General features: G+C 58.0%; 1 protein-coding gene across 8 annotated transcripts in view; it reads right to left on the bottom strand.

Annotated features, from left to right (window-relative positions):
• ARHGEF10L (Rho guanine nucleotide exchange factor 10 like) overlaps window positions 1–21,471 on the bottom strand; it is a 159,387-nt gene that overhangs the window by 93,524 nt on the left and 44,392 nt on the right. For 5 of the 8 annotated variants that reach the window (XM_045475829.1, XM_045475835.1, XM_045475828.1 and 2 more), the window contains exons 2-4: window positions 13,752–13,831; window positions 8,046–8,231; window positions 7,209–7,272 (exon numbers count right to left, since the gene is read on the bottom strand). In XM_045475829.1, the coding sequence (XP_045331785.1) occupies window positions 7,209–7,272; window positions 8,046–8,231; window positions 13,752–13,788 (287 nt within the window). In that variant the 5' untranslated portion in view covers window positions 13,789–13,831. Of the gene's footprint in view, window positions 1–7,208; window positions 7,273–8,045; window positions 8,232–13,751; window positions 13,832–21,471 lie in introns of those variants that run through there. The other 3 variants (XM_045475830.1, XM_045475831.1, XM_045475836.1) reach the window with 3 other exon arrangements.

The raw sequence follows: 21,471 nt of genomic DNA, 5'->3' as shown, positions 1-21,471 counted from the left end.
GGGCCCTGGGCTCAGGGGTCAGATCACGGCAGGCACTGTACCCCCCAGCAATAACTTATCAAGAGCCATGTGGGGTGCTGAACAAGAATACAGGCTCTCACAGGAAAACACTCACAATACGCAATTAGGACAAAGAATGAGCCATGAAACAGCATGTGCAATAAAACCACAGTTCTATAAAAAAAAAAATATTATGAATACTTGCATATCTGCGTAGCAAAGAAGCTGGACAGAAACACACGGTGGTGGAATTAAAGCTCGCTTTAGCCTGTCATTTTCTGTACTTTCTAATTTTTCTACAGTAAACATGTATGCCTATTATAAGAAAGCAAAAGAGGAAGGAGACGCATCTCTGGAAATGTTAAGCAGCCCGCTGGCCAGCACGGGTCCCTCATGCCCTGGGGTCAGCCCCAGACAGACCACTGTGGGGTCAGTGTCCCCTGTGGGGACGGTGACAAAGAGCCGGCTTGCTGGCCTGGCTGAGCATCCGATCCCTGCATCTCATTTCATCCCCGCCCCCACCACACACACACACACACACACACACACACACACACACACATACACACGGCTCCAGCAGCCAGTCTATCTTCCCACTTTACAGACAGGAAGCGGAGGCTTAAGCAGATAAGGCAACCCACGGGTCCTGGGTCACGGAGCTCATGCGTAGGGCGGGCAGGATCCAAACCGGATCCGGGTGGGAGACCTCGGCAGGTTAAACCCCGGTTCTGGAAGCTGACTGGCCTCAGCCCTGGCTCTGCCTCATCTCAGCTCTGGGCTGACATGAGGCTGACGCCATGTCCCCTCGGCATCTGGTTCCACATCCGTAAGATGGGGATTATAACAGTGCCCGCCTCCGAGGGGGTCATGAGGATTAATGAGATAAGGCAGGTAAAACTCTTAAAACAGAGCCTGGCTTGTGAAAATAATACAGCCTGGCACAGAATGTCAGCGCCCCCTCCCCCTGAGGGCAGGGACTGTCGGCCTGGGTCACTGCAGCGCCGGGCACATCACAGGCATGCCACAAAGACGTGCGAGCTGGAGGCATGGGGGTGAGGGGCAGGGGGCGCCCAGCCAGCCCGCCAGCCAGCAGAATACTGGCCACCTGCACCCCAGCACTGTCCTGCACAGGCAGGGAGGGCTGCGGGGTGCGGGGGGCGGCGGGGGGGGAAGCAAACAGAGCCCTGCCCTCCGGCTTGGAGCTCAGGGGCCAGCACCACCCCGGGCCAGGAAGTGCACCCCTCTGGGTCTGCACAATGGGATCCATAACGATTCCCTTTTTCCAGGTGTGTTAGTCTCCTTATTGCTGCGGGACAAATGATCACAAACCTGGTCAACTTAAAACAACAGACGCATTATCTTACAGTTGTAGGTCAAACCTCTAACACGAGCCTCACTAAAGATAAAAAGCAAGGTGTTAGCAGGACTGTGCCCTCCTGGAGGCCCCGGGGTGGGGGGAATCCGTTCCCTCAGCTTTTCCAGGCCTCTGGAAACACAGTCTGTATCCCTTGGCCCGAGGCCCCTCCTCCATGCTCCACGCCAACAGCGTGGCATATTTTCTTTAAAAAATTTTTTTAATGTTTATTTATTTTTGAAAGAGGAAGACAGAGCATGAGCAGGGGACGGGCAGAGAGAGAGGGAAACACAGAATCCGAAGCAGGCTCCAGGCTCCGAGCCGTCAGCACAGAGCCCGACGCGGGGCTTGAACTTACGAGCCACGAGATCATGACCTGAGCCGAAGTTGGACACTTAAACGACTGAGCCACCAGGGCGCCCCCAACATGGCATCTTTCAGTCTCTCTCTGACTGGGGTCCCTCCTGCCTGTCTCATAAGGACCCTTGTGGCTCCACAGGGCCCACCTGGATAATCCAGGAGGATCTGCCCCCTCTCAGGTCCTTAACTTACACCTGCCAAGTCCCTCTGTCATAGACAGTAACATGCTCACGGGTGCTGGGGATTAGGACATGGCACTCTTTGTGGGGGGTGGGGGGGGCATTATTCTGCCCGCCACAGCTAGGAGATGCGTGGAACGGACCACATAAAGTCCGTGCACGTGGAAACTATTGGGGTTGCACCTTCTCTACACCAGGGATGAGAGAGGAAGAAGGCAGCGTCCTGTGGCTGCAGGGATCCAGGGATGGGCTTCACCAGATTCCTGAAAGGGGTACTCAGTGCAATGAATGGGGGTACGTGGGGACCTCTTATGCTGGGTACTTTTGTGCCGGGATCCAAAGGCTATGGCTCCGGATAGCCTCGTAACCAGAGGCTGGGGAGGAGGAAAAACAAAAACAAAAAAAATACAGCTTTTCCACTGCGGGACTGGCAAGGAGCCAGGGAGAGGTCTCTAATGGAAAAGGGGCCTGGTCCCCATAACCCTGTCACGAGGACATCTTCCTCTGAGGGGCAGTGACCTCTTCCAGGGCTCAGATTTCACACAGAGCCCTCGGAAGAGGACGCGGGAGGCTGAGAATGCCCCGGATTTGTAGAAACAGTGAGTTTGAGGGCAAGCCCGGGAGCGTAAACAACCCCAGACTAGGGCTGCAGCCAGTCTATAAAGCCTTGAGTGATAAGCCGGTGACTGACTTCCGCCAGGGAGAAACTCCTCCGGGGCTGGGGGCACTCCAGCTTTGTCCAGCCGTCCCTCCCAAGACCCCCGTACTCCCCACATCCATGAGCCTCAGAAGCCACAGGCCGCCGCCAGGCCCTCCAGTGCCCTGGTTCCATCCATTCTGTTCAAATGCCGCTTCCCTGTGCCCGGCCGGATCCTCCCAGCACCGGAGGTGTCCAGGGAGGACGGGGCTCCCTGGCACCTCCGGGAATCCAGCTGCCCAACTGCTTCCCTGGCGTCCAGGCCCAGGTGAGAGCCTCTGACCAGCCCATCTCGTCTGGATACCCAGGAAGGGGCAGAACAGGTGCGTCCAGGGAGCCAGTCAGCATCCCTGCAGCCCGGACAGGAGCCAAAAGCCTGACCCAGCAGGAAATACTAAGGCTGCAGGGGGCCCCGCTGGGATGGCAGCAAAACCGGGCAGGAAAAGCAAACAACCCCAGAGGGGGCCGGTGCCCTCAGAGGTAAGAGGCCCGGGCCTGAGTCCAGGGAAAACACAGGAAGCCAGCGACCCACACGCCCTTGTTTCTAGCAGGCACTGGTGCTCCGGGCTGCTTCGTCAGCCGGACTCCCCCGGCGAGAGCTCGGGGTGCTTGAGTGCGTGGGCCTCAAAGTCCACCAGGAAAGGCCAATCCCACAGGCTCCAACAACGGACAGCTAAGCCGCTTCAACTCTAGCCTCCGCTCCTCATCTAAAAAGTGGGCAAGATCAATCATCCCATCTCCCGCGGCTGCGGTGCTGGGAGAGATCAGTTGCAAGGTGATGTTAGCTCTCGGTGTTAGCTCATCACCACCACCACCACCAGCGTCAGTGGGACCAGCCACCCAGCCACGGAGAGCCTGCCTCCCACCGGCCTCCGTCAGTGCCAGAGTCGAAGCCCGGGCTCCAAATTCCCATTCTCGTCTTCGTGGAGACACGGAAGGTTGCCTTTCAGACCCCACTGGTCCTTCTGTCCACCCGCGCCCACCGTTCACTCCACACGATGCCTTCAGGACTCCCCTAGGCCGGGCAGTGTGCTAAGCCAAGAGGACCCGACAGCAAATACAATGCGTCCCTCCCCCACCCAAACCACCAGCGCCCAAGGGAGCCAACGTGCAGGCGGGAAGACATGCCTCCACACCCTTCTACCAGAGGGGAGGGGGCCGCTGGTACTCTGCTCCCCTTTACAGGAAGGGACCTCAGCCAGAATCACGTACAGGCAGTGCCGAGGCCACCCTGCTTGGCCCCCCAAGAGCCGACCGCTCGCAAACTGCTCTCTAAGAACTCGGAGGCAAAGTTAAATCCCCTAGCAGGCAAAATCCTCACCCCAATTAAATACACGCACAATCGGCTCATCCATATGGAACTGGCCACAACCCCCACCATGACCCGAAGCCTGAGGTTCTGGGTCTGCACCTGGAGTCCCCAGCGCATCCCTGGAGGACAGCCTGGGGCCAACGCCCAGCCTCTGGTTGGAGAGGCCCAAGGTCCTAGTCTCTGGGCTGAATGAACACGTACCATCTCCGCGTGACCCTGGCCGCCTAACTTCCCTGAGCCTCAGTTTCCCCACCTGTGCCATAGGTAAGGACAGGGTCTACTTCCTGCAGATGGGAGGCATCAGCGGGAGTGGGCACTTAGCTCAGTGTGCCTGGTACACAGTAAACACGATCATCATCACTGCCGTTAACTTTGCCGCTGTTATTGTGGTTGTTTTCCAGCAATAGATATGTCTCGTGCCACAAGCAGAAGCGTCACCAACGCCGAGCACTTCGAAGGTGGCTCTTGACCAGCAGCAAGGACGGACGAGACCCCGGTTGTTCTCACTCCTTGGGACTGTTGGGCAGGGTGGCCTGACCCTGAAGTCACCCCAGGGGCCTCGGCACCGTGCACCCAGAAACACCGGCAGCTCTGTTTACCCCGTAGACGCCTGGCTGCCCCCCCCGGCCAAGCCGGTGAAGGGACCAGGAAGTCCACAGGCCTCAAAGTCAGACACGGACCCAGTGCCCCCGCCAGGGTACCCGGACTGCCAGTCAGCCTCAGCCAGCCTCGTCACCGCCCACCCCGCAAGTATGATTCCCCTCCCCGCGCAGACTGGGAGAGCTGGGGTAGCTGGTTGCTGAGAGCCCAGTCAAACCCAGGTCGGTCTGACTCCCAGGGTACGGAGCCCAGCCGGCTCCCTCGACAACCAAATCTCAACCAGGACCCAGAATAACAACAGCAAACACATCCGGGGCGGCCAGCGCATGCCAGCCAGACTGAGCATGGGATCAAGGTTACATGCGCCTCGTGCGAGTCCCGCAAGAGAGTAGATTTATGATCCCCATCTTACCCCTGGGAAGTGAGGCTCGGGACAGGAAGCCAGTTGCACAATGACGCACAGCTAAGCGCAGAGCAGGACTCGAGGCCAGCTCCGCGTGGCTCAGGGCCCAGGCTGCCGGGTGATTCGGGCCCCGGACGCCAGCCCTCACTTTACCCACCTCGCTCCTGCCTGGCAGCTGGCCGGCGGGGACGAGGACTGGCCCGCTTCCCTCCCCCACTGGGGACGAGGGCCCGGACGGGAGTGCGGTGGCTCTGAGGCTGCAGCAACTCCAGGACCTGGGCGGTGACCCCAACTCTTGTCAGGAGCCTCCCGAGGCCAGGTAGGCAGAGGGACCATTTCCAGACCCGCAGGCAGGGGCCGTGGAGGAAATGCAAGGAGGACTGGTGAAAATGTCCTCCGCTCGGCCATCTGCTTTTTCAAAGCAGCCTCTGCTGAGAGACTACCGTTAGGAAAGTCTAAAAACAAAAAAAAAGGATAAAAAGGAGGACAGTGATCTGAACGGATTCTTCTCCCAGAGGACTCCAAAGTAGAAAATCACCCCCAGGCAAGGAGCTGGAAGTGAAGTAAACAGAGACCCGGAAGGGAGGGGTGCCACTGGGAGCAGACAGAGAGCACTGGACGAGGAGTCCGAGGCTGCCGGAGTCTCACCGCATGACCTTGGACAAGTCCTGCCCCCCAATCTCTCCATCTGGAAAACTAAGGGCAAGAAGAGAGGCCCCTGAGGACTCCGGCCAGGACCGAGGCTCTGCAGAGGGCTTCGCCCAGTCAGGGAACTCAAAAGTGACATTTATTCAAGCCAAGTGTTGGCAAGACTCACCGGGCAACAGTCTCCGTCCCTCACTGGGAACACCCAGACAGGAGGCAGAGTAGAAGCAAACACAAGGTGCATATTTAGTGCGTCCTTCCACCAGCCTCTCCTATTCCACGATGCTCCTAGATGGGTATTACTTCCGCCTTACAGGTGGGGAAAGTGGGGCTCAGAGAGGTTCACGGGCAGCCCAAAACCACCCATTTGGAGAAGAGCTGAGTGGGGATTTGAACCTTCGAGAGCTCACGCCCTGGTGCCACCAGGAAATGGTGTTCAAGGGGGCTAGGGCTGCTCCAGGGCGAGTCCCAGGACAGGTAAGGGTGCTGCAGAGGGGCGGGCGGCGGGTCAAGGCCGAGGCTGGGCCCCTGTCCCTGAAACACTCTCTGAGCTACCTGCCCAGTGGGGCTGATGGAAACAACATGGTAATTAATGGCAGCAGCTCTCAGGCCACTGGGTCCCTGCCTCGGCAAGGCGCCAGCACTGGCCAGACATCCAACCCGGCCTCCAGGACCCACAGAGAGAAGGCGGGCAGGGACAGTCCCAAGTGGGCAACGGGGTTCTCCTGGAGGGTGGTCTGAGGGAAGCAAGAGCACCAGACCTTGAGGGTAGCGGTGCACTAGCTCATGGCCGGCTCCCCTTCCCACCCCCCTGCCTCGGCCAGTAGCTTCCTCCAGTAAACTCTCTTCCCCTCCCCTCCCCTCTCCCTGAGCTCTCCTCCTGGGCCCCCTCCCATCGGTGTCCCCAGTTCCCTGTGCATCCTTCTCTGGGCCGCTCTCCTGTGTCTGCATCCCCGACTAGACTGCCTTTCTGGCCAGCTTCCTTCCTGGCCCACCCTGGAGGGCTCTAACCCCTGCGAGAGCAGAACTCTCCGCGCGTGGGTGCAGGGCTGCTGATTCAGTTCAGATCCCCCGCCAGGGAGGAGAGGCCGGCCCATACCTCTGGCCCAGCAGAAACCCTCCCAGGGCCCACCCACTCCAGATGGCAAATGCAGGGACATTTGCACTTGAATCCAGGGCTGCCTTGGCTCCTGGGGGCCCAAGGCGGCAAAATGCATCTCTGAGACAGCCAGCCTGGAGACACCTGCCTGAGCCTCAGTCCCCCTGGCTCCCCGCACCAGGAAGACAAAAGGAGACTCAAATACCCCTCCCCCCAACCAGGATGGCCAGGATTTAAAGCCCCGGCCCCAGGCCCTCAATCCACCACTCAGAATTCCTTTAGAGGAGTGCTCTCTAAGGTCCCCGAAGCCAGGCAGCAAGCAGCAGTGAGCCAAACCCTGAGAACCCGCTGCTTGTAAGACTCCCAAGCCCCAAATGTGAAGCCCGCCCCAGAGTTGGCTGGGGAGGCCACAGAGGGGATGGCTGACGGATCTTGAATGCGTCCCTCCTTAGCCAAAGACCCATCCAAGCCCTCCTGGGCACAGCGCCACCCGCTCTCACACCTCCTGCCTGGTGTCTCTTCCTCCAACCGCCAAAGCAAAGGAACAAGGCTCACTTACTGTGTCTGGGGTGGTGAGGCTACCGGGTCTGGGTCTGGGTCTGGGTCTGGGTCTGGGTCTGGGTCTGGGGGAAGAGAGCAGAGGAGAGCCCGTCAGGCCCGAGGCTGGTCTCTACCGACTGGGCCCATCCCCGCCCCCTTTCCCGGGTGCCTGCTGGGCTCCTGCCTCCCCTCCCCCAGCCACTGCACCGGCTGTCATTAAGCTCCCCAACCTGTCCTACCTGCACCACCCCCACTCCCACCCCCATGGCCCACATCCCAACTCTGACCAGAACCAGCCGCCCTACCTGCACTGGGCCTGCCCCCCCCCCCGCCCCCGCCACCCCCAGCTCCTCAAGGAGCCTCTTGTCCCCAAGCCTGCAGGAGGTTCCTGCTAGTCCGGTCCCCAGTCTCTCCCAGATGACACAATACGAGAGCCCAGAAGCTGCCATTTAACATCAGGCTTATCAGGGCACTCCCACCCCTAGAGCCACCCTCCGGGACTTCTGGGAGCCTCCTTCTCTGGTTGGTGTGATTCCCGGGGAGCAGCTGCTGAGGAAGAGGGGCTCGGGAGACACAGCCCTGGGCACCCGCTGTGTCCAAAGCACAACCCCGGGGCCAAAACCACTTTCATTATGATGTGTCAAAGTGCACCAGATGCTGCAGGAATGCCTGGAATCTCCAGTCCCCAAGGGAAGCGGTGGAATGCAACTTCTTCTCAATGGTTTTTCCCTTCCTGCTTCTGGGGACCGTGGTGGGGCCTGGGAGGCATCACTGGGAGCCTGGATCTTCCACTGGCTCTCTGTAGCCCCAGCGGACCGGAAATGGGAGGCCCCAAGGCTCCCCAAAAACACCTTACCAGCGATGGGGGCGGAGTCCCAGTGGATCAGTGGGGCATCGATGTCCTTCTCGGGAGCAATGCCCGGGACAGCCAGGCCAGTGCTGGTGTCCTCGTCATCGTCACTGTCGTCAAACTCGAAAGCCTCTCCAGGGTCGTCCTCCGCCTCAGGGGAGGGGCCAGGGCCTCCAGGAACCAGCTGATCTCCTGGAAGGGAGGAGGAGTCAGCGGCGGCGGGGTCAGCAGCCGGGGGTCAGCGGCCACAGGGCCTGGGGTTTGGGCAAGGGGGGTATCTGCAGCGGGTGAGCAGCTGGGGTCTGAGCGAGGGCAGTTCCCAGAGACTAGAGTAAACCCCTGCCCGGGGCCAGCCGGCCCTCCTGTGCTCCGGAAGTGACCTGTGGTTCGGTGAGGGCTCGAAGCAGGTGGGCAGCGGACAGAGGGGAGGGAGAAAGCCTTCACGGAGAACGCAAGCACATCCACACTCGGACGCACGTCTTTCGTGCCCTTGTTCCCTATTTCCCCATTTGGTAAGCAAGGGGGGCCTTTTAAATGCATCTGCTCGCGTGCGGCTGGGTACGCACCTTCGTGCGTATCTCCGTGTGTGTACCCGTGTGCTTTTCATACGTGTGAGTGAGCACACACGCGCTTGGCCTGCACACCGCAGCGGCATAAAACACGGCCGGCCGCCTGCAAGTGTTTGGAGCCATGCCCCCTGCCATCCATCAAAGCTCCACCGAAGCAGAGCCCTGCCCCCACCACACCCCCTCCTCGACTCAGCCCTGTTTTCTCCATTCCTGTATGACCTACAGTGATGTGACTTGTGCTCGTTTGTATTCCCAGACAGACCTCAGATCCCTGAGAGCCCCTTTTACCGTCCCCTTGAAGGAAAGGAACGGATCGTCTCTCCCAAAGAGCTGACCAGGCGCTCACCTCTCCACCTACATCACCGAGCTGAGGTTCTCAGTCTTCCTCCGAGGGCTCCCTTCCTAGAACCTGGGGCTGGACAGCGCCTCAGGCTTTCACTTCGCCCTCCCCTCCGGCCTCTTGCAAACCCGCTCCAAAACCGAAGGGCAGTGTGGCCTGGTGTTAACAGACTGCAAAGCTGACCACCCCGCCTCCGGCCGCCCTGAGCAGTCCCGCTGTATGCAGCTCACACCGTAGGATTTAGAGCATGACCTTCGGTGCTGCCTGGGACCCCGACGTGCTGTGTGGTTCCGAGCAAGCCACTTCACCTCTCGGAGCCCTGACGCCTCCCTCTGTAAACTGGGGGAATAAAAACACCCCATGAGGCCGAGAACGTGAACTGAGAAGCAGGTCCGGGTCTGTCAGCCTCACTGCTACTGACTTTGGGGTCGCAGGGTCCTTGTGGTGGGGGCGCTGGAGGAGGACGTATGGCCACAGCCCCGGCCTCCGCCAATTAGAAGCAAGTACTGCCCTCCGGCTGTGACAGCCAGAAACGTCTGCAGACATTGCCCAACGTCCCCTGGGGAACAAAATCACCCCAGGTTGAGAACAGCCAGGGTAGATGGAGCACTCGGGCACCTGTTGTAGGTACGGCCCCTCCCAGCCTGAGATCCTTGAAGACAGGATCGCCTGGTCTGTGGACTGGGCCCCAGCAGGTGCTCGGGGCGGGGAAGGATGAGTAAGAAGGCCCCGAGGTGCATGGAGCAGAGAGACAGCTGGATGGAACAGCAGACAGACCGATGGGCATATCCAGTTCCAGCAGTCTGTTGGACTAGAAAACTCCAATCCTTCCCCCCGCGACCTGGGAGTTTGCAGAGCAGAACATTCCAGGTGCAAATGTACCAAATCCAAGAAGTCCCCTCGTCAGCTGCACTCCAGCTCATCCTCCCTCCCCCACCCCCAGCCGGAGACCACTGAGGCGGGGGCCCACCTCTCCTCCTGGGAGCTTAGGGGGCCCCTTGGGCCAAAGTCAGCAGGATGGACCCTTCCAGGCCATGGTGTGGCCAGGGGCACAAGCCGCTCCCCCAGGTCAGGGAACCAAACCCTGGTGGCGAGCCCGAAAATGCCCGTTCTGTCTTAGTTCCCATCCTACATGCTCCACTGAGCCCTGCTGCCCCCTTGGATGCTGGGTGGGCCCTGAGATGATGAACTGACACGAGAAATCCCGGGGCTGAGTCAGAAGCCAGGTTAGTAGCTTTCATGTTCTGGCTCTCAACCCACTGGTGAGTCACAAAATCAATTAGGGGATTCCCCGGGCAGCCTTTTGTTTCATTTTTGAAATGCTTATTTGAGATATTTTTAAATATTTTAGCTTTATAAAGTCACACTTGGGATTACTCTCGATATTGCTTTTGACAGTTCTATTCCAGGGTATATATACACACACACGCACAGGTGGTCTAGAACCTTCTACCGCTCTCCCCTCGCTCGCCCCACACAGCCACTCTGGTCTCCTTGCTACACCGTGAACGTGCCAGATGTGCTCCTGCCTCGGGACCTTTGCACTTTCAGTCCTGGGGTCCGGAATGTTCTTCCCCAGGCATCTTCTCCTGCTCTCACCTCCTTCAGGTGTTTACTACAGGTCACCCGCAGGTGAGGCTGCTGTGAGCGAAACTGCCCACAGAGACACCCTGGGACTCCCCATTTGACTCGCCTGCTTTACTTTGCCCTACGGCCCTCGTCAGCAACGAGGTTTGACGCTTTTATTTTACTGGGTCCTCACTAGAACGTACGTGAGCTCATAAGGAATTCCGGGCTGTTTTGTCCACTGTCACATATATCCCCAGCATCTTGTACAGTGCCACCACACAGTAGGTGCGCAACAAGCATCTGTTGAACACACACGCACACACGTACGTGCACACACACACTCCTGTTGCCATGTCTATGGGTCGTGGTATTAAAAGTTTAAAAACACCACAGGGTGCCTGGGTGGCTCAGTTGGTTGAGCGTCCGACTTCGGCTCAGGTCATGATCTCGCGGTCCGTGGGTTCGAGCCCCGCATCGGGCTCTGTGCTGACAGCTCGGAGCCTGGAGCCTGCTTCGGATTCTGTGTGTCTCTCTCTCTCCGCCCCTCCCTGGCTTTCTCTCTCTCTCTCTCTCTCTCTCTCTCTCAGTGCCCTTGGCCCCTGCCCACTTGAATCTGCCTAAGAGGCAGCAGGGATACTGTGTGCATGACCAGTGTCACAGGGTGACTAGGGTGTCACAGCCAGACCACTGGGCTCCAACCCCAGCTCTCCTAGATGCTGCCTGAGCATCAGGTCATTTTATCCCCACAGGCGGCGGCTTCCTGACCCATAAGGAGGACAGTGACAGTGAGTACCTTACAGGCGAGCAGAGGGGGCGGGGTGAGGACGGGAGGGCGGAATGAACTGATGCATATAAAGCACCCAGTGTGATGGGGCGCCTGGGTGGCGCAGTCCGTTAAGCGTCCGACTTCAGCCAGGTCACGATCTCGCGGTCCGTGAGTTCGAGCCCCGCGTCAGGCTCTGGGCTGATGGCTCGGAGCCTGGAGCCTGTTTCCGATTCTGTGTCTCCTCTCTCTCTGCCCCTCCCCCGTTCATGCTCTGTCTCTCTCTGTCCCAAAAATAAATAAACGTTGAAAAAAAAAAATTTAAAGCACCCAGTGTGAGGTACATGCTCACTGACATTAGCTATTCTGATAATAATGGTCCCACTCGTTGTCCTGTGTCATTGCATCCTTACCATTATCTTCGTTGTTGTTATTATTATTATTATTCAGTCAGAGCCCAGCCCCAGGCCCTAGGGGAGATGGGCAGGCCTTCCCAATCACAGGCCTGGCCCGCTGAGCCACCGGCCCACAGGCTGTGTGCAGGGACATCCGTCAATACAGTCACGCCTGCATCCCGAGGACTGTTCCCAGCAGCCCCTGGGCCAGTAAGACGGGACCCCTCACATCAAGGAGCTCACTGCAGGTGAGGCGGGCGGCAAATATGGCAAGAGATGGCCATAGCACACAAGAGACTGAGCCAGTGCCCAGCGACAGCAGAGGGGGGCTCAGGCTGGCCGGGGCTGCCCCTTCACAGGGTCTTGCAGGACGAGTGAAGGTCCGACAGGCTCGTATCGAGCTGGTGCTCCAGAAGCTGGGGCCACGGCCGGAGCGGGGAATGAACGGCCCGTGAGCCAGTGGGGGCGCAGACGCGAGCGAGGAGGAGGGCAGCGACGGGACACTGCAGAGGTGTTTCGGGGGATTTGAGTTTCATTTAGTAAGACAACAGGAAGTTCTCAGAGAATCCGCAAGTGGCAAAGAGCCTGTCTCCACCAGGTGGCACTGGCCCGAGTTTCAGATGCAGCCAGAACAAGGAAATGCCTGTCAAATGTTTGCTGAATGGGACCGAATCGGTTTAATCGCAAAATCATTGTGTTCTTCATTGTTGCTGGGCAGGAGAAAGGGTGCAAAATGCCCACGGCAGCAGGAGGCAGGGCAGGGGGCATCCCGGGATCAAAGCCACAGTCGGGCATCAGAAGATGCCCTGGTCCCCACAGCCCTGTTCCCATGCTCCTGAGACCCAAGGCAACCAGACGTGGCTCCTTATCAGAAGGAAAAATCAGAAGGCCCCTCCCTGGATAATGAGAGCTGAACTGAGCCCTTCCCACCCATCCCGACAGGTGGCAGGACCAGAACCAGCCACATATGCCTTTGATGTTCCTGGACGCACTCCCGTCCTCGGGAGAGCCAACCCCGGCAAGGCCGGGGGAGGCAGGACGCCTGAGCAGCCACCCTGCACCGTGAAGGTGGGTTCACTGTGCTGGTCCCCACCCTTCGGAGAAGAACATGAGGGCTCAGGGAGGAAGGGACCTCTCCTTGGTCTCAGCCCGGGGTTCAGAGCCCGGCACACTTGGCCTTGTCCCACAACACCCCATGGTGATAATAGCTTCTATTCATTGAGCGATTGATCACCACACACCCGAGCTTTACACATATTTAAACCTTGCAACAGCACAGGAGAGGGTGTCATTACCAACCCCATGTTTCCGGCCGATGAAACAGCCACGGAGTCACCAAGTCGTTCAGCCAAGCCCACGGTGTCAGTGGCAGGGCTGGGCTGGTGAAAAGAAGCCCTCAGGCGGGACCTCTCTGCTATCTGCGACCCCCAAAGGAGGATGAACGGACAGGGACGTGGGCCAGTGGGAGAAGGGTGTCCAGCTCCTCCAGGATTCTGGATTCTAGATTCTGCCTACGGTGTCCGAGGCCCCACTGCCAGGCTTTGTCAGATAAACCACAGGACATCGAACTGAATCTCAGATTAACAACAAATACTTTGTTAGCATAAGCATGGATTTTTCTTCTTCTTCTTCTTTTCGATAACTCTGGTGACCCTGCCGCTGCTAGACAACCTGACCTCGGGACCTTGGCAGATGGAGGCGGGCGGCCCCAACGCCTTCCCCGGCAACCTGGGGTCGCTGCCCTCAACTCATAAGCCTCACTCCCCTCCACCCCCCCCCCCCCAAGCACACGACACGGCTGCGGTCACATCTAAGGGTTGTGGCCTTCAAAGTTTAAAGTCTCCGGGGCATCTTAGGTAAAGACTCAAGCCTCGTCTGGAGCCTACTCTGTGTGACAAGGAAATTATGATTTCCCTGTTGCAGGCGAGGAAACTGAGGCACAGGGGTGAAGTCACTTGCCCAAGAGCGCACAGCCAACCACCAGCAGGGCAGGCTTCACGCCCAGGGCCGGTGGCCCTCGGCCAGCCCCGGGGCCCGTTCAAAGGGGGGTCGGGCGGGAAGCCTGGGGTACCTTACCTATGGCAGCCTGTGGAGGAGGGTTGGAGGAAGCCATCAGACAAGGTCCAGCTCAAACCAGCACCGTCCCAGCCGCTCGCCTGTGGGGAAAAAAAAAGGCCAGAAATCTAATTAGCTGGCGTTTAAGGGCAAAGTTTCGTCAACAGAAAGGGGTCACTGGCTCACGGCCGGGTGCTCCAGCCCGCCAGCTCTCCGGCTCCTTCCCCAGCGGCTCCAGGAGCACAGGACAGCCCCAGAAAGGGCCCAGCCCCCACCCACCATAAATCATTAACCCAGAACACCAGCAGCTGCAGAGCCGTAACCCCATCTTCCCAGAAAACCCTGGCCACCCCAGACCAGAGACCCGGGGCAGCCCAGTGGGTCCGGCTAGACAACCCCTCTCATCCCTTCTGGCTTGCAGGCAAACTCCAGCCCCAGAGGCCAGGATCACACTCAGGCCCCTGTGTTCCAGAAGCTGGATCATGCCTGCACGGTCATGGATGTGACTGGACACTTCCTCCTCCCTCTGCCCACTGACCACAGCTCCCTGGAGGCCGGCCCCTCGCACCAGCCCCGCCTGCAGCCCCACTGAAGGCCGTTCACTCTTTCTTTGTCTCTCCCCGTCCTGCCCCACAGGGTTGGCCAGCTGGCGAGGGGCCACTGGCCTTGGCACATGGGCGTAAGGGAAGTAAAAGGCTGCAGAGAGGCAGATGGCCAGAGACAGGGGTAGAATCCCAAATGCTTGGAGCCAGGAGCGCAACCTCAAAGTGGGGGCTCTGCTGGGCTTCCCGGGCCCTGCAACCAACCTTGCCAGAAGTCCAGTGGTGAGAGAAAGAGCTCTCCCCACTCCCCACCGGCACTCCCCCGATTCCGAGCTAAGGGCTGTCCTTCTAGACCTTTCTGTAGAGGACAGAATCAGTCCTGGAGGGAAAGCACGAGCCCTCCAACCCAATCAGCCCCTGCCACAAACTGGCTGTGTGCCTGTTTTTTTCCTCTCCGGTCCTAAAGCCTTTATTTTCATTAACTGGCTTCCTAAATAAATATAGGACACATGTAAATAGCAATTAATTGATAACAGCAAACATTCCCATGGTGCCTGCTACGTCTCAGATGCTATTCTAAGCACTTTACAAATATTAACATCTGTTAACCCAAACTATGAGAAAACGAAGCCCAGAGTGGTTAAGTAAGTTGCCCAGCATCACACATGTACTAAGCGCCGGAGCCGGGGTTTGAACCCAGGCCATAGACCGCTCCCCCCCAGCCCCGGTCCACACTCATTAAGTAGCCACCACACTCTAGTGCCTCTCGAAACCCAAGCAGTATAAAGGTTGCACAGCAAAAAGTAAGTCTCCCTTCCCCCAGCCACCCCGCCCCCCCCAAAGTGACCGCTGTCACTAGGTCCTTAGGAGTCCCTCTAAATGTCCCACGTGTGTGCCAGCTTATACCTGTATCTTGTTTCACGTGGGAGGGAGCATGCCGCACCCACTGTGCTGTACCCACCTTTTTTTAAAGCTTAAGAAGCTTGGGGGCACCTGGGTGGCTCAGTCGGTTAAGTGTCCGACTTCAGCTCAGGTCATGATCTCACGGTTCGTGGGTTCGAGCCCCATGTCGGGCTCTGTGCGGACGGCTCGGAGCCTGGAGCCTGCTTCGGGTTCTGTGTCTCCCTCTCTCTCTGCCCCTCCCCTGCTCGTGCTCTGTCTCTCTCTCTCTCTCAAAAATAAACATTAAAAAAAAATTTTTTTAATAAGTAAAAATAAATATAAAAAAGCTTAAGAAGCTTGGCAACCATTTCAGAACGGTACAGACATCAGTCTCCCTCTGCTTAATGACCACAGAGTTTGGGGATTTTTTTTTTTTTTTTTTTTTGATAGATCATAATTGATGGGATCTCTATCGTTGGACACTGAGGTGTTCCCGGGGTTTGGGCATTATGAACAACACAGCCTCCGTATGGAGGGGCTTGTGGAAATGGACGTGAACCCACAGGGCACCTGCCAGGTCGAGGAGGAGAACGGCAGTTTCCATCTCGGTTGAACGCAAACTGCTCTCCACCAAGCGGGTAGCTGTGCCTTCTAACCACGCGCTCAAGACTGTCCGGACTAAAATTTTATCTTCAGCAAAGGGTTTGGGGAAAGGACCTCAAATGTCTGCAACTCCCTCGCGAGTCAAGAGCTCAAACAACAGCCAGAGAACCCTCCTCATGCAGGTCCGTCCTTCCGGAGCAGGGAGACTGCCGCCCATTTCACAGGAGGACAAAGGGAGGCTCTAACCCAGGCTCTCGTGCAAACTGCTGCTTAAATATGATTTTTTGATGTCACAGAAACCCAGGGTCATTTCCCTCCAGGCCAGAAAGCCCACTGTCCTCCCTTTTCCCCTCACCCTCAGGGTTGATTCACACCCTGCCCTCCTCCCTGAGCCCAAGGCTTTCCCCAGGAAGGGAGGGAGACACCAGCATTTATGGAGCCTGAAGCTTCATCTGCATGATTGTGTTTACAGATGAGGAAACCAAGGCACAGAGAAGTGGGGATCTGCCTGAGGTCACAGAGGCAAGGGAACGGGTGACAACACTAGGGTTCAATGGGGGCCTTGGCCCCTAGCCGTCCTCTCCCTCCTCGAACCACAACCCCACCCTGGACTTCGAGCCTGGAATCTGGGGGGGGGGGGGGGGTGTCTGCTATAGGTTAATCTGACGGGGGGGTGCCTGCTATAGGCTAATCTGGGGGAGCGCCTGCTATAGTCTAATTTGGGGGGCACCTGCTACAGGCTAATCTGGAGGGGCATCTGCTACAGGCTAATCTGGGGGGGCACCTGCTACAGGCTAATCTGGGGGGATCACTTGCTATAAACTAATCTGGGGGCACCTGCTACAGGCTAATCTGGGGGGGGCGTCTGCTACAGGCTAATCTGGGGGGATCACTTGCTACAAACTAATCTGGGGGCACCTGCTACAGGATAATCTGGGGGGCACTTGCTATAAACTAATCTGGGGGCTACAGATTAGTAATCTGCTACAGGATAATCTGGGGGGGCGTCTGCTACAGGCTAATCTGGGGGTGGGCACCTGCTACAGGCAAGGACCCGGACCCGCAGCCCCATGCACACCCATAGCCTGTGGCCATTGGCACATATGCGCCCCTTGTCTCAGAAGGGTGCATGTGAAGGAGCAGCCATTGCCACCACCAGAGACCCTCATGGAACAACAGTTAGGAACAAGTTCAGGCTACCTGACTGGGTCCCGCCACTCAGTAGCCATGACACGTTGGATGAGTTCCTTAGCCCCCAACTCAGGGCCTCATTTACTCATCTGCAAAATGGGGACTAAAAAATAGCCAGCTCACCAGGTTAGTAAAAGACAATTAAGAGTAAATTCGAGGGCGCCTGGGTGGCTCAGTGGGTTAAGTGTCCGACTCTTGATCTCGGCTCAGGTCATGATCTCAGGGCTGGTGAGTTCAAGTCCCACATTGGGCTCTGCGTTGATGGTGTAGAGCCTGCCCGGGATTCTGTCTCTCCTTCTCTCTGCCCCTCACCTGCTTACCTGCTTGAGCTCTCGCTCTCTCTCAAAATAAATAAATAAACTTTAAAAAAGAAAGAGTAACTTCATGTAAACTCTTGGAAGGGTCCCCCGGGGACACTGGTAGATGGCTCTCATTAACACACATAACAGGCTGTGGTGAGCACAGCTCTACCTTGGGAGCTGGGGACCCAGGCCAGAGTCTCATCTCCACTGGCAGGTGAGCTGAGCCTCAGTATCCTTATCTGTAAAATGGGGTCCCACTGCCTGCCCCACGGGACTCCCAGCAGCAAACACGAAGTCAACCACAAAACCCTGGGAGGCTCAGTCGACACCAAGATGCCCGTCCTTGAAGCTGTCACCACCAAAAAGGGACACAGCAAACGGGACCCTGTGTCTGGATTCTATACCCCCGGAGTGTCAGGGCCCCTGGGGGAGGCCCACAGAAGGACTTCACACTAGGGGAGTCTGGGGCAGCTGGATCCACCTGCAGGCTGGGCTCGGGTCCCTCCTCAGCCTCTCGGAGCCTTGGGCTGCCCTTCTATAAGGTGGGCAAGACCGCCCCTATCCAGACTATCTCCCGGGCTCCTACGAGCAAGGAGCCAGGCTGTGGGAGTGAACTTGCTAAGCGAACAGGTCGAGTGGCTTGGCTATTTCCTTTCCTTCTTCTTTTTTTTTTCTTTTAAGTCTTCCTTGAGCTATGCATGGTCTGGGAGCTCTCAAGGCGAGGGGAGCCTGAGCCAGAAGAAATATGTCGTGATGACCCCGACACGAGTCTCTCTCTGGAAAGGGCTCCAGAACCTTCTTGCCATGACAGTCTCTGGCAAAAGGGGCAGTTCAGCTGGTGGAAGAGAGCCGGCGGGGAACCGCAAGCGGCCCAGCGGAGTAGAGGACTGTGCTTGAAAAGTGCACGGAGGAAAAGGCCCACGAGGAAACCCAGGCAGGTAGTTAGGATGTTTTCGGTTCAGGTGAGTGTTAAAATAAGGAAAAACAAAAATAAACACTCCCGTTTCTAGGGGCGCCTGGGTGGCGCAGTCGGTTAAGCGTCCGACTTCAGCCAGGTCACGATCTCGCGGTCCGGGATTTCGAGCCCCGCGTCGGGCTCTGGGCTGATGGCTCAGAGCCTAGAGCCTGTTTCCGATTCTGTGTCTCCCTCTCTCTCTGCCCCTCCCCCGTTCATGCTCTGTCTCTCTCTGTCCCAAAAAAATAAATAAAGGTTGAAAAAAAAAAATTAAAAAAAATAAATAAATAAACACTCCCGTTTCTAAAAAAAAAAAAAAAGAAGATCAAGGCAAAAAAAATATCCTAGCAGGTCAGAACCAGAACCAGAAAGCACGGACCCTGACCACGACCTTGCTCTGGCTTTTCAGATGTGGAAACCGCGTCACGGAGGGAAGGGGCCCTGTGCGGCCGCACTCCTGTGCCGCAGGGACAGAGACACAAGGGCCACGGTTTAAAGGGTGAGATCCGGTGTCAGCTCTGAGTTCCCGTCCCCCGGCTCTGCTGCTTCCCCGCAGCGCAGCTGACGCCTTCCTCACGAGGACCTGCCACGTACGGGTCCCGCATCCGTGAGACGAGACGCGCAGAGCAAGCTCTCTGGAAACGCCGGTCGCTGCTATCCCTGTCGCGTCCACTGTGCGGAGCTCGGCAGGTGGGTCCTAGACTTCTTCCTCTTGGGGGGGGGGGGGTGGTCATCTCTTTGGAAACACCTGTCAAGACTGGACAGGCGGGCAGGCCCCCTCAACAGCGCCGTTTCCCGCTACAGGGTGCAGAATGGCTAGCCGGGGGCCGTGCGACAGAGAGAGGAGCCGAGGAGGAAGCCCCAGCTCCTGGGCGGCAGGGGGACCCCGGCAGGGTGAGCCCATGACGGGGACCACCCAAGAGCAGCCAGCATGAGCACCTCCCTCCACCGGCAGCCGCCCTGCTCACCAGAGCAGGTACCTTCCGGGTCTCATTTAATCAAAGAGCTTATCACTTCCTCCTTCCCTCTAGAGTTCAAGGTCCATCCAGCCCTGAGGCCCGGTAGGAGACCGTCCTCCAGGCTGCACCCGCCTCCCCCTCACTAGTTCGTGAGGCTCACCCCAGTCGGAGCCACCTCCCACCCCCAATCCCTGAGCGGCCCCATCCCTCTTTCCTACAGGAGGCCTGGAGAAGACCCCTGGAGGGGCTCCGCAAAGTCAGGGAGGCTGCACAGGCTGGGCCAGGCGTTTGAGGACAGGGGAGGCTGGCCTCTGGGGAGAGAGGCCAGAGGACAGGGGAGGGGAGAGTGGGCAGGGGGTCCAGACAGGCAGGAAGTCAGTCCCAGAAGCTGGGGAAGCAGCAGATGCTGGCATAGGCGAGTCCGGCGGCCTTGCTCCACGACGGGGGCCCGCCACCCAGTTTTGCTTGGAGGGAAACAAGAAAAAGGTTCTAGCCCCCCCAGCCATCTCAAACCTGGTCTCGGAGGCGCCTGTGTCTGTCTCCTGGAAGCCAGGAGAAACGTGTGGGACAGGCCAGCAAGGCCAGGAGTTTGGGCCGGGCAGGACCAGGGCTTCTCCACGCAACTGCACCCTTCCAGAGGTTTCTGTGACTTTTGGCCTTTTGTCAGACATACACTTGGCTGACCTGCCCCCGACCCTCGGCTGCCACAGCGACCAATTCCACAACACATACCCTCAGGCTCTTCCCTTCGCCTCCAGAATGAAGTCCAGGACCTAAGGGAGGCCCTCAGGGACCCGCCCCTCCCCCTTCTCTGTTGACCTCTTTCGGGCCTCAGCAGCTCCCATGCTCAGCCCTCATAAGGGTCGTCAGGCCCCTGCCCCTGCCAACCTGGCTTATATTTCTGGGCCTTTTGCTCAGGCTGTTTACGCCCTCCAGCTAGAACGCCCTCTCACAGCCAGCAAGCAAACTCCTACGTAACCTTCAAAACCCACTGATTTCATGACACGGTTCCCAAGGTTGGTTGTGAAACTTAAAAAAAAAAAATACATGTGTCCCAAGTCCATGATTCTGACAACTCAGGGATGCAGCCAAGGAAAGTCTAGTCTATTTTCAAAGGGCACAAGTGATTCTGAGACACACACACACACACACACCCTGTTATAACTGTCTCCCTCAGTGGACTGTGACTTCTTGTCATTTCAGTGTCTGGAACACTAGACAACATGCTAGACAACAGCTGCTCAACTGCACCGAATTAAGCCCAGGGGCTGCGAACCCGAGAGCCTGAGAACCTTCACCTGCCTGGGATCTCCTCACTGTGGACCCCGTACGGCCGGCGTGTCCCTGGGCCTAGGGCAGCTGTGGGTGTTGGGCTTCCTGCCGGATGGAAAGAAGGGCATGACCCACGGGGGGACCTCAGACCCCTCGGGTATCCTCGGCCCTGTCCGGAAAGACCAGAGCCGGGAGGGAGAGGCGGGGATGCCAGCTGGGCAGTGGGGGGGGGACCCGCAGCTACTGCGTGCGGGGAAGCAGGGCACCCACAGCTCTGCCCTCAGAGCAAGCAGCCACCTGCTGGGGGCTCTGGAGGGAGACATCATCTCCCAGAAAGCCCGGAGAGACACGACGCCTCGTCCAAGAAGACGCCGGAGGAGCTACAGCAAGGGGCACACGTCCAGAACTCAGAGCCCCGGAAAGAGACCTACGGGAAGGAAGACTCAGATGCTAAAGCTGCTTCTCTCCGGCCGCCAGACCTCAGGAGGTTGATCCTCTGGTGCCTCCTGCCCTTGACTCTCAGACGCAGGTGTAAACGAAACGGCACCTGATCACGCAGGTGGGTTCGTAACGCGTGCTAGTTCCCTGCCTGGAGTCCCTGCTGCTCTCTGGGGATGGACAGCTGTCCCAAGGACAGACAGCCATCCCACTCTGCAGACTGCTCAACGAAGCCCAGACCGACTGCCCACCAGACTCCTGGCCCCGTCCTTTTTTATTCTTAAATTCTTTTTTAATCTGCATTTATTTTTGAGAGACAGAGAAAGACAGGGGAGGAGCAAAGAGAAGGAGACGTCAGCACAGAGCCCGACGCAGGGCGCGAACTCACGAGCAGTGAGACCATGACCTGAGCCGAGGTCAGTCGTTTAACAGACTGAGCCACCCAGGCGTCCCTGACCCTGTCCTTTGTGACCCTCATCACTCTTGAGATCACAAAATGACAGCTGACACGGCTGTGCACCAAGCTGCACGCCGGACACTTGAGTTAATTTCATTCCCCCGACAGATGAGGCCGATGAGGCTGAGGGATGTGTCCCA

The sequence above is a fragment of the Leopardus geoffroyi genome, chromosome C1, assembly GCF_018350155.1.
Source record: "Leopardus geoffroyi isolate Oge1 chromosome C1, O.geoffroyi_Oge1_pat1.0, whole genome shotgun sequence".
Taxonomy (NCBI): Eukaryota; Metazoa; Chordata; class Mammalia; order Carnivora; family Felidae; genus Leopardus; species Leopardus geoffroyi.
This window is presented reverse-complemented; position numbering and strand designations above follow the sequence as displayed.